Source organism: Bombus pascuorum, chromosome 3 (genome assembly GCF_905332965.1).
Source record: "Bombus pascuorum chromosome 3, iyBomPasc1.1, whole genome shotgun sequence".
Classification (NCBI taxonomy): Eukaryota; Metazoa; Arthropoda; class Insecta; order Hymenoptera; family Apidae; genus Bombus; species Bombus pascuorum.
In genome coordinates, this window is record NC_083490.1 from 13,985,971 (window position 1) to 13,999,612 (window position 13,642).

Here is a 13,642-nt window from a genome sequence, read left to right on the forward strand (position 1 = left end):
TTCGATCTCTTTTAAATTGGCGTATAAGCTAGTGTAGGTACTATTTGCCACGAGGTAAATTGCTATTTGCTACACACTTTTCTTTTGAAATGTATTATCATTACTGTGACTTCCTGAATAATTCCACAGTGAGAATTACTATGTGTTTCGAAGACGACCGTATACCGAACTTAAACATTTCTTCCCTATACTTATTTCGTTCTTACAACAGCTTTTGTCATCGACACTTTGACTAATACGTATACATTGTACTTGTTTGTAATGTCGTAATTTGCACGCAAAAATAGAATACTACATGTGTAGGGGAAGCATATTTTTTGAAGGAACAATTCATAATTTCCAATTTTTTAATTTTTCAATACTGCTTATAATTTTTGTCCTGTGTTATTTTAGATATTACCATAAATATTATCAAATATTAAACCATATCTTATTTTTTACAATTTCCGTATTAGAAATTTTATATGTGAAGTAAATTAAAATCCTCAAAATATTACTTAGATTTAATTGAGTAGAATATATTTTATAATTTTCACTATCGTCAAATTTGTAAACATATTTACTATGTGTTTATATATTTAAAAGTGCAATTCTGATCTTTTTATTTCATCGTTAATAACATCAGATAGTCATGACCAATCTAAGTTTTCTTATTTATTAATATGAATTGTTAACAGTTAGAAACAGGACATTTTTTTCTAAATATTAGATTATTTAATTTGTAGTACAAGATACAAATTTTTTAACGTTAGATGTTAACATATTTTGGTATGATTAATGAAAGTAGATAAACACTTTGGTTTGCTAATGAAGTGAAAAAAAGCAATACGAAGATAATCTTGATCATTATAAGAGAAGATAAGGCGCGACGAAAACATTCTTAATTTGCTCTTTTATTTGTAAACAAGCATCTATTTCTTCTTTCATACACATTTGATTGTAATTTATAATATACCTGCATACACATTATTTTACAAGCTTGTACAGTTTTTTATTCTTTTAATACATGCGTAATTTATGCAATGTTTCTAAAAGATGTTTGCATTTTTTCTAAGTTAGAAAATTTCAAAATTAAAATCATTTTGCGAATCATTATAAAATTTTTTAATTAGACGATAAAAATTACTTTTTATTTTTCTAAATTTTCCAAATTAATGTTTATAAAATTTGACAAACAGTGACTTATCCTACATATCGTTCTTTTGAGAAAGTTATTGTCGATAAATGTGTCCGTGCAATATTCTACGAAATAATACTTTCAAGAAATTAATGTAAATTAACATTCTTGATATAATATTTTCAGAAGAGGCTTTCTATCATGTAAAGTGATAGAATATATACATATATATTACTTATTGGACTTGGTTTACAATTTTTTCTTAATTACCATATGCAAACTTCATGTATCTCTGTCGCACATTCTCACTCCCGACATACACACTTTTCTACCCTTCCTACTCTATGACAACCACATAATTAATGCTATACATTTGTTACCCTCAGACAGGCAGAATAAGAATAGTTTAAAAAATTGTTGAAATTTTTGATAATAGAAATTAAATATAGCTTTAATAGGAGTTACAATGTACTATAAAACCATAACGCGTAAATAACATTAAATTGAATCATATTTTGGTATTGTTTATTACAACAAAAAATAATGTTAATAATTATTTTTAACAAAGAAATAACGATTAATTTTGCTATTTTAATTATGGTATATCGTACCATGTAAGTTAATCATTGCATAACTAAGAACATAATACTACTACTAGAATATTTGCTGTTAATAAAATAATTTAGAAAATTTTGTAATTATATAACTTACCTACATGTATATGTATCTTGGACAAAGTATTCAAGAACTTCGGGTATAAACTCAAACATCAAATTTTATTTCAGCAACTTGTGATGGCATGTGCTGCAACCGGGAGACTGAGGAACAGTTAAGACATCAAGCCAGGGCAGATTTTCATGACTTGATCCATCACCACAGCAGAAGTTTGCAAGGTCTTCTGGCAATAACGGCGGATGCACTAAGGGGTAAGTCTAACATGTTCTACCATAAATGAAGTAACTAAAACCTTTCAACAAGCGAGTAAAAAATGGAAATATTCTTTCGTTATATTTTTTGTAAAAAATATCTTCTAATGGAATATGTTTCAAGACGAAAGGACGTAAACCAGCTACAATATATTACTATTTAAGGATCTAATTTGTTATAGATACTCTTGAGTCTAATATCTAAAGTACTCCAAAATAAAAAAGCGAGACATCGTTATAAACATTGGAAACATATTTTGTCAATACCAATATTGTATTTATTTTAGAATTGACAATTATAATTTTTAACTGGTTTTGTTTCATAACGTAACTAATTATGTACCAGAATATGCTTTTATCTTTCTATCTGATAGCCAAAGTATCTCAAGAGGAAATGTGAGATACTGTTACAAATCATTAACGCCATTATTAATTTTTCTTTATTTTTATTATTTTCTTATCGATGCATTAAATTCGCAATTGACAATATTAGGTGCTTTACCCGAACAAGTAATTGTTACATGTACGAATAATATTTAATTTAATTATTACAACAAAATTTGTTTTTTTTTTCGAATTATGCACGAACCTGATTCCCTAATTGTCTTGTAGCGATATACAATTTCTATTGGAATAATGGCATAAGATAACAAGTAGGTTTCTCGTGAGGTAAAATTAACAGACAGCAGTGAGCGATTGCCATAACCACGAGGTTGATCTATCTGTCTTCTCTTTGTTGATTGGGTGGGAAGGAGAGAAACAGCATAGTAACGACAGATCGTTCGAATGGGGCATTTTGTAGCCTTGCTGAGAGTTCCAGAAATGGGATTGAGCGAAACAGTTTCTTAAATTGGCAAAACCAAACCGAGGTAACTATTTTTACGTGCCAACTGGAACGTGCACACATTCTCTTTCTCGCTCCTATCTCGCACTTTCTCTGTCTATCTTCCTTTATCCCCTTCACCGTTCCTATCATCTTATCTTTCTTCATTGTTTCTTCTTGTTTTCCATCGAGACCTAGCGTTTCACCACGACTTTGGATAAGTACCGCAGTTGGTGATTTACTAAATTCATCCCCGTCGGAATATTCTTCTTCCAAGTTGTTTGCTAGGAATTCTTCTTCTTCCCTTTGTTATCGCCATATTTACGATAGGACGCACTGTGAATCTTATTTTTGTGTAAATTAATCAATTTCATTGTTACCGTAAATGTCTCTATTTAGTAGCAGATACATAATATTAGATATCGTGTTACATATTCATGTTGGAAGAAAAACGAAGACGGAGAAAATTCATCTTAAAGGTGAAAATTTGGGACTTATTTTATTATTATTATTAAAGGACTAAAGGAAAAGCTGTGCGAAATTTGTAAATTCAAGCTTAATATTTACAGAATGATATATTAAAATAAAGAACATTTTGTTGCCACAGTTGAAAATTATAGAGCTCTCTATGGACGAAATTGTGTAAAAGTAATTTACCTGTGCTTAAATAAATTATCTGATACTTCACTTCATAATATGTAGATAATTGTCCATCGTTGATTAATATCTTAAACGTTCGCGTCGTAAAATTTGAAAAATTTTTATCACAGAGGAAAGCGGAAGAATTTTAATCCTTTGTGCTGGAAATGACAACTCTCTTGGCACAGTTCTTTTTGTGTCATGTGAATAGGGCAAGGACATTTATACTTTATGTTTGATACGGATAAAGAAGCGAAATTTGAATAAAAGCATGTTTTATCTTCGAAACGTTATGAAATATGTCTTATGTTAGATATTTTACATTATCTTTGCACTTGCTCATCCTTACATATCGTTGTACCTATCTGTACATATTTATCTGTAGTCAGCATATAAGTTTTATAAATTTGTCCACTTTACTTTGTTTATTTTCTTTTAGAAAATATTCTAACACGATCAATTCGTGTAAACTTTATAAGTGTCGCATTTAAAAAGAAATACATACTCAAATATATATATATATATATATATATATATATATATATGAAATATACAAAATGATACGATGACAAGGATCTAAATCTGGCGACTACTTTGATGTCTTTTAATAAAAAATTCATGGGATGTTTCATTCCATTGTTCAATTAGAGCTTAGAGTGCGAATAAAAAGGAAAGGTAATCGTTCAACCATTTCAAAAGATATTTAAAATGTCTTTCAACTGTAAAGGCTCATAATCCATCGAGTTTTAGTAAACCCGAATATTTCCTTCCTCTTAAATTGTGCATTTGTTAAAGTATGCCTACCAGCAGCATCGTTGGAAAATTTGTGGAAAAGCAAAAACTGTAACCGCTTGAAAAAGTCTTGGCGGGAAACGAACGAGCGCGACTAAATATGAATCGAGCTCTCGATAGCAATACTGTATAGATGTACCGCCGATGCCGGTAGCGGTACTAGTGATGATGGTGGTGGTGGTTTTCCTAGCTTTTCTTTCAGTTTCTCTTCCTGGCGCGTGCCCTTCAGCTTTTCCTCGTCTATTCTGTCTTCTTTCTAGACACGTTCAGCTCGCGTTGCAGCTTTCGAAATTTTTTTACTTTCCCTCGTCTCTTTCTACGCGTTCCACACCCTCGTTCGGTCCCTTTTCGTTACTCTTTTCCATTTTCACCCCTCTATTCTTCTGCCGGTGACTTTTTTCCTTCGCTGCTCGATTCGCTTCGCGATATGACGTAAAAATGGTATGGGTCTCCGGCTGAATTTCACGGAATGGTCTCTGTAAACGCGTGGCCGAGGTAAATTTAAATTCGTAAGCAGGAACTGGGAAATAGCGTAGCTAAAACTACGCGATCGTTGGAATAAGAAACGCGAGCAATGCCGAACTCTCGAAACTTGGCTATTGTCTTCCGCGAAGTTCCCCGATTCGATACCAATGCGGGGAGAAAGCTGAGAATTCTCTTCAGAAGTATAAGAAACCCTGTATGTGATCGCATATTGAATACATGCTAAACAATATCGTTTCGCAAAGTTTTTATAAGAATGTCTCGCGTCACGCGTTTCAATTTTTTAAATTTGCGCGCTTATCAAGTTTGTTAGATGTAACATATACGCGCGTAACGATTTGTATATGTGTGCCGGTGATTATGAAAGTGACCTAAATCGAGGATCTTAAAAAAATAAATTTATCATTCACTTTGTGTTACGTTTATTAACGTTGCAACAATCTGAAAATATCTTTGCAAAGCAGTAGCAATTGATGATACCGTTGCACTGAGTCGGTTGTTACGTCGTTAACAGAATTCAGAATTCGCAAAACTTTAAATATCTCGAAATGAAAAATATATGACTCAGGTGGCTTTCATAGTCACTGGCACAAATATGATTTATCGAAGCTTTTATGATTCTATGTTTCATAATATACTCGTTTTAGCTTACTCATTTTTCGATGAAACTGTTTATCGAAATTATTGATTTGACTGTTTTTGAGTAAAGGACTGGTAGATCACTTTAAAATTGTTTAATCTATGAATTTTACGTGCAACTTTGTATTCTTTGAACAACAGTTAAAGTGAAAAATGATTTATTTATACAAAATTTTCTGTTCCCTAGGAATTAAATATTATATCAAAATTTGACATATTTGATATTCCAGTGTGTTATTTTTAAATTGACAATCCGAGACTTTTCTGTCCAAGTGTTGAAAGCTTAATTATTCAAATGATAATTGAGAATCATTTATTAAGTCTCGATCTAAATATATTATTTATCTTTTAGTTTTATGATATATCGAAATTTAATTGCTAGTTTAAATCGTTTATGAATGCCACGAGTAAGAAAATAAATATTAGTAGCTTGGAAAAATAATAGTAACCAAAAGCGGAGAAAATAGAGAAAGGTGGGAGGAAAAAGAATAGGAAGCGAAGTATGAGAAATAAACTGAAAATAGTCGGTTTCTAATCCTGGCGAAGTTCTTGCGTAGGTTCTCTCTCTTGACGTTCCATCGTAAGAATAGAAAAGCTTTGCGGAGCGAAGACGATCTATTTAGTAACTTTGTTCGCCATTGTCTCTTTGACTTCGAATTCCTTTATTGTTCTGTAATGCTTTTGTTACAGTTCGTCGGGCTTAAGAGGATTTAGCCATTGCAAGTATCTATGGCTAGTGTAAATGTAAAGACGTGCGTTTTTACGTTTTCAAGAGTAAAACGCATTAACAAGATATATTATCTACCTTTTTAATACACGATGATAAATTATAAAATTGCGGTTCTTTGATATCGTTAGTGTTCAGAACGATTATTCACGAGAAATATAATATTGATGTAGATTTTATTATTTAAATGAATCTTAGTTTTATGTAAAAAGACACTGCAAGGGTGGTGGTCATTTCTTTGTAAAAAACTCTAAAAATTGTTTCTCTAATTATAAATATGCACATTTTACTCTGCTATCGATGCAATTTACGATATAGTGTATCATAACACGTTATATAATATCATACATCGATACCTTCGTATCATTTCGTATATTTGAAAAATATTCCTTATTTCATATTAATATATTTTACTTAATATTACTTACTATTACGCGATATTAATTTACATAATATCACTGTGTTACATAAACAGCTAATAAAATATTCATAATAAGATCAGAGGCAAAAGTTAGATTAAAGAGTTTTATTTAAATTATATCTTGTATACTGGCAATAATTTAAGAACGTCCATATATATATGGTATACGTATGAAGAAAAGATGAAGAAAAGATGAAGAAAAGATGAAGAAAAGATTAACATTCCATAGAAAAGGAAAGAAAAGAAATAAAACAGTGAAAACATAAAAATGCAATACTACGAGGCAAAAGATTTTCGAAATTAGACACGTTGTAACGCGAGATGGGCAACGATCTCGAGAAGATTTTGAACAGCCGTATTCGTTTCCGATCCCACGACGATCGATAAACGAACGTTATCCTGCGGTTGCAACGGCAGCGACCTGTCGATTGCACCTGGTCCAGAGAGTGGAGCGTAGTCGCACATACACCAGTTTGGCGCCGCAACACAGCATATCTGGTCCTGTTTGATGTCCAGGACCGGGTTCCACGGTCCGGATCAGGAGGGTTAACAGCTGAGGCGGGAGGGGAACAAGGGAGAGGCAGAGCTCGCTTTCTCGCATCCGTATAAGGTTGTGCGTGCATTGCAACTTGCTATGCTGTTCGGTGCTCTCTCCTCCTCCTCCTCTATCTTTCTCTCTTCCTCCCTTTATGGAAAGTACAGCTTGCACGAAACCTCCGGGCCACGAATTTGAGACTGGCCAGCCCATTCGGCCACGCAATGTGCTAGTAGTAATTATCGCGAGAAGGTTGTTTCACCCTGCGGCCATGCTTCTCCGTTGCAAAGCGGATGCATCGTGGATGCATCACGGACGCGTTGATGCCTCGCTAGGTGTTATTCAATTAACAAAACTGTAGAGAAGCGGCTAGACTTTAGCCGTATTCAATTCTAATGTTCATGCGGGTATGGGTGTCTTTTGTTGAGCCGTACCGTAACTTTGTTTGCCGTAATGAGATTAGCTACGCGTCGACAATACACCGAGAAATTTATTTCTTTGCAAGGTGCGAGTTTCGTATCGAGACACGCTCTCTAACAATGTCTTCATTTGTCCTCGTTTGTCGCCGATAACCGCCTTCGAGCTACCTACCGCATCGGAGTTACCTTTTTAGCGAGAATTAACGCTGTTGATATGAAAGTTGAGAACGTTGTGTATCTTCTTTACCTCGATTGCTATGTAACTTACGGTTGCCTCAACATGATCGTTAAGACTTGAGAATGTTAGTGTTTTAAGAGAGTTGCCGAGGACGAAGAGTTCGCTATTATTTATATTTAGGTATATCATACCATTGCGATGAACGAACTTATGGAAATAAATCGTTTGTTGTTTCGAAATTGAACGTTAATCGTGTATCTTGGTAACAAGATTAACGAAGCTGGTACCCCGCTGGGGGTAGCCGCCCACATGCTATATTATTTTTTATTTATATTTTTTTTTTCTTCACCAACAAGATATAACACTTTACCAAATGTCCGCAAGGACAAATTGTAAAATAACCAAAAAAAAAAAAAAAATCTTGGTAACAAAATTGAGAAATTTACAGAAAGTGGAATCGATCGGTAACGAGCTTTTAAAAGGCTCGATTGATTCTTGCCTTCGCTTTACGGTTCGATGCAGCGATCTCAGCTGGGAACACGGTCCACAACATCGATTCAAAACGAGTCGATCCATTTCTGTAACTAATATTTCTACCGCAAACAATACGATTACACGGGCAATTAGCTGGCAAGTCGCGGTCGAACCGCAAAACGATCCAGACTTGGAGCAAATCGACCGAACCCCACGTTCCAGGTATGTATTCCTTTAAAAGGCAGAATGTCGATGGTATCAGTGGGGTTAAAAGTGTTGCCTTCTACATTCCGTTTTCGCACGTGGGGTTGTTAAAACATCAACAAGTACGACCGCTGCGATTCTAAGTGCACTCGCAGTTCCACCCAGCAGGAGAGCGTTGCTATTATTGTTGCTGGTGCATTCATGAGCCTCGACACGCGTGAGACACGTTTCGCGCGGACAATGCCGAACAATGGAGTCTTGCCCGGCTATATGGAAAATTATCTCGAGATCGAATTACATTAATGTTTCCATTCCGGACTATTTACGGCTTGTGCACGTCAGGTTGCATTCGATTCCCTCGCATTTTCAACGAAATTTTAACGAGTATCTAGAATCAAGACTATCGAGCAGCGGAGATCGGTTCGTTCGGTTTTGGGCATATTTAATGGATGTCGTGGCAGTTAATTCGTATCGCGTTTGCCTGCTGTGCGCGTAATACGAAGTACATTGTGATGCAAAACGTATGTATTGTTAAATTGAACATCGGACTGTCTACCGTTGATATAGGATGATCTTGATTTTCTGTTAAAATCGATGGCCTTTGTTAAACCCATCGCATCTACAGACGAGATATCTACATTAGAAAGTTAACTCACATAACAAAACAGTACAAGGCTTCTAAATATTATAGTCTTGTTATTGGGCAATAATTCCTCTTCTTTTATTCAGTATTTGAAAATTTTATTTCTTTATTTATTCTTTTAAACCAGATAGCTCTGTCTCTCCGCTCTCTGCGTTACTTCTTTCTTATGCGACCCTGATATCGACGGTCTAAAGTCTGAAACATATTCATAATTTTCTTCAGCAATGCTCTGTAAGAAATTAATGTTACAACTAAATAGTAATAATTAATTCCATTTCCATTTCACTTGTATAAATATCTACAATAGTCGTATAGACATAGCTTGTTTATCTCATAATCTTGCAAAGTGTACGTGACCTTAAACTTTTAATTAAAAAAAAAGAAAAGAAACGATGGTTAAACTACGTACATTTTTTCGATAATCTTTCGAATGTCTAGGTTGGACGATCATAATTTTTATATTTACGATGAGAGGCGAACGAAGTTTGCTTCTTTGGAATCATCGGATTAACTTTGGTGACTAATAGATAGAAAATGCCAGATATCTTTTGAACTGCCTCTGGCTGTAAAATTCGAAAGACAAGATATCTTAAGTTTGTCTGGGATATGTTAATGAAAAAACACGCCTGATATCTCATCGAAAGTGTCGCACGAAAGACAGGTTGCGTCACGAAATATCTTATCCGTGGATGGGAAAGGGTTAAATGCACGATTAAAAGTTGCCAGCGAACGTGACAACGTCCTCAGAGCAAGCATTTATGCACTTGTGTTTTACGCGTGTCTGCAAAGGGTATCGTTGATAGAGTTTCGAGTTTAAGTGTCGCGGAGCTTGTAATATTTTTAATTGTACGACTCAATTATGTCGGGTCGAACTTTCGTGGATAATTTCCATGGATAAAGTTACGATAGACCACTCGATATGATAGCGAATCCCGAAATTTTACGTTTGACTCTGCTAAAAGAAGATTGCAGCTAGTGACGTGATTTGAAATAATTTAAATTTCTTCGAATACGCTATAGTTTTGTTTTTAGGTACGCTAGTTTTTCAATTAGATTTCGTAGATTTGTATATATTTTGATCGATGTAATTGAAGAAATAGAGCATAAGGGGAGATTTGTTTCGCCCATTAAATATTATATCGAGTAGGATATTTCGAATATTTTGTACGTCTGCATATTATATGCATTCTGTGCTTTTATGCACCTCGGACTTTATTCATAAATGCATGAATATCCGCGATCTATCAACAACTGATCGGCTAATTTAATAAATTTATGTGAAAAGTGTCGCCGAATTTTTAGATTAATATGAATTAATGTGAATTTAAATGCTATTCAGAATATTTGATAAATTTGTGGTAGTAGTATGTAATGGGATATTCTAGAGCGAATTGATTGATACTCTAGATTAATAAGGAAAACGTTAATAAGAAATGAGAAATATAAATGTAAAAATAATAAAAAATTGATTTACTTCACTTTTCTCGTGGTACCTATGTCTAAATTAATCAGCAATCTAATTAAAAAGAATACTATTAGATAAAATTAGGAGATGATAAAAAGCAAATAACCTTTGAAATAAACAATGTGTTAACACATAATTCATATTCTCAACTATTCGACAAATCACAACTCGGACTCATATTTAGCATGCAGTGGCTAAAATATCGAATCACGTTCGAAATGATTTGAATTCTTACAGTATTAGAAAATCTCGAAGGAACATGGAACGAAGTATCAAACAGAAATCGCTACTTAGCGATAGCATTCTCAATTAGGAATCTTCGTTCTTGGATCGTGTTCTTCCGAGCACGTTTTCGGCTCCGCGTGTGGCGAGCTGCTGGAGGGAGAAAAAGATTTTTGCACGTGTTGGGCGGGCCAGGTCATCGGCCTGCATCGCAGTAATTTATTTTAAACTCATGACAGAACGTCGGACAAAATTTCTCTCGGCGTTGCGCAACGCCGTCAGTTTCGGTTGTCTCTGTCGTGTGTTTATCGTTCTCTCGTGACCAATTAGTAAAATCGGCGCCTGGATAAGAATATTTCATTTCAATTGCTCGTGCGTTCAGTTTCCTCACGTTCACTGCAAATATCTCGCGTTACTAATTATAAATGCGTATTAGGCAACTATAGAGCTATAATCGTATTAACTGGTTTTTGAAACTTTTGCACTCTAATATCGCATTGACGTTCGATTAATATCCATACTCGATCTATATTACATACATGTATGTATGTGAAATACGATTAATAAGGATCAGAAAGCCTAAGGTACTCTTGGAGACTGTGTTTAACTCTTTGAGTGTTCACTAAAATAACCAAACATCTAGGAGCATCGGGGTGTACTTAATTTCAAGATAGTATTCAGTTTTCTCAGATAAATGATCTAAATTTATAAATATAGTTTGTTAATTCGTGATTAAGTATGCAGTTATTCGCTTGTCGTTAATTTGTTTAAAATATATACTGTGGCTCGTGAAAATATTTGAACACTTACACAAAAAATTTTGCACGTGATGCGACATGATATGACTAACATAATCACACTTGCCAGTTATTTATTACATGAATAAGTCTCGATATTTAGTTGGACTGCTTTTAGTATTAATTATATGTTTACAACATATTATTCATACTGTATGCTAATCTTTCAGTAACTACATATTCGCAATAAATATTTTCTAACTTCCATATGTATTTTTTCCAGATAAATTTCACCAATATATATATAATAACATAATTCATTATAGCATTAAGGAAATTTCAAATTATTTTATATAACACGTATAATATGTATAAAACAGTTTGCTATCGTAAGTGATTGAATACTTTCTTCTTGAGTCGATAAACGCTCATAAACGATGTAGAGACTGAACACTCAAAGGGTTAAGGAAGAGTAGTATTTGATGATCCAGTGTTTGGAACACAATCTTGTTTATTTTGCAATATTTAATTGTCGTAGTAAAATTGTTAACATTGGGCAAGATTTAAACGCAGAAAACAAATTAATTTTATGTACAGTGCTTTTTTTCAACTGGTTTATAATACTAAAGAGAGAAAAATATCTTCGATCAACGTAGAATCTAAAATTATTCTTTTTTCGGAACAGAATATGATTTTAAATTGGCGAATAATAAGCGCTCAAGTATATACGGATCATTAGCTTGCCACTAGAGGATGAAATTGTGGTTCTTTTTGTTTGTAATACCGTAACTAAATTGCATTCTGTAAAAAGTAAGTAAACGTTCATATACTTTTGAGCAGATATGTACACCACCAAGTGCGGATTAGGATTTTGAAAAAAAAAAAAAAAAAGAAAATAATGACTTCCCAAGTAAATAAATATTTCATTCATAATATTATTCCGTTACAGTATTTAAACTAAAATTAATCATATTTAAAAATGGAAGTTACGATCATAATATTCCTATTTCTGTACGAGAAAAAAAAAAAGAAGATAAGCGATATAAAATCACCATACCGATGAATAAAGTGCTCGAAAGATGTTTCACGATCGATTACTTCTTTCAACGTGACCGTAATATACTTTGTATGACAGTTCCATAAATTAAATTAACAAAGCTGAATATGTATGGACACAGGTTACGCGCGGTTGCATTAAACTTCAGAAGTAGATCTTTTTGCGAAAGAAGGGAATGAAAATACAAGTTTGGTAGCGAGGCGATAAATCGTAGCCATCGCAACTGGGAAATACAGCGCAGATTCCTAAGGCAGAGAACATAAATCATATTTCTGAATATCTGAAAGATTGAATAATGGCGTGAAACGTAACGGTACGGCATTCTTTATTACTCTCTTGTTGATTTTCCTGTATTATACGTTTGTAGTTGTCGCCTCCGACTTGCCAGACAACTGTACAAGCTCTATGGAAAATTATATCGGAAAATCTTGTAGATTGCTTTTTCCATTATATTCCAATTCGTATTCGTATTTCTTTGCAAAGAAGCCTGCTAACTTTTCAATCGATTTTTATCCTCTTAGTACGTAAATAAATGACGTAGAAAATCAAGCAAATTCAAAGTTTACTGTTAATGATTATTTTTGTATCGTATTTGTCTCTATCAACAAGTATTATAAAATTAGTTGCAAATTGTACATTGGTCCCTTTCAAGAACATAAAATGATAAAGGTGAATTGTATTTCTTGAAAATGTCTCTGTATACGCTAAATACAATAAAGAAAGATATTCCTTTTGACGAATTTATGAAGTAGATATAAATACGATGTAGATAATAGAAACGAATTAGATACAAATGTGATTTTTATACTGTATAAAGAAAAAATCAAGAACCATTTGTAGCATTTATAAAAACTTAGATTTCACAAGAAGTGGACGAATAATATTTCTACGACAAGTCACTGATTTATTTCCATATAATGAATTCAAAAGATCTCACGACTATTCGATAATAATCATTTTCTGTATACATGTAGTATATATATGTAGAATATTAATAAACGTATCTATTAGTTTTCTGTCATGAAATACACATGTTTCAATAAATTAACAAGTTTATTTTGTTTTTAAATGTCTTAGCTCTATTTTCAACTAATCTCAAGAGGGTACTATGAAGTTCTGGTAATAGTCGGCAGATATACGA

At 33.4% G+C, this 13,642-nt stretch overlaps 1 protein-coding gene across 1 annotated transcript in view; it reads left to right on the forward strand.

Annotated features, from left to right (window-relative positions):
* LOC132904912 (division abnormally delayed protein) overlaps positions 1–13,642 on the forward strand; it is a 250,681-nt gene that overhangs the window by 15,389 nt on the left and 221,650 nt on the right. The window contains exon 2 of the mRNA XM_060955747.1: positions 1,903–2,043. Coding sequence (XP_060811730.1) covers positions 1,903–2,043 — 141 coding nt within the window. The remainder of the gene's footprint in view (positions 1–1,902; positions 2,044–13,642) is intronic.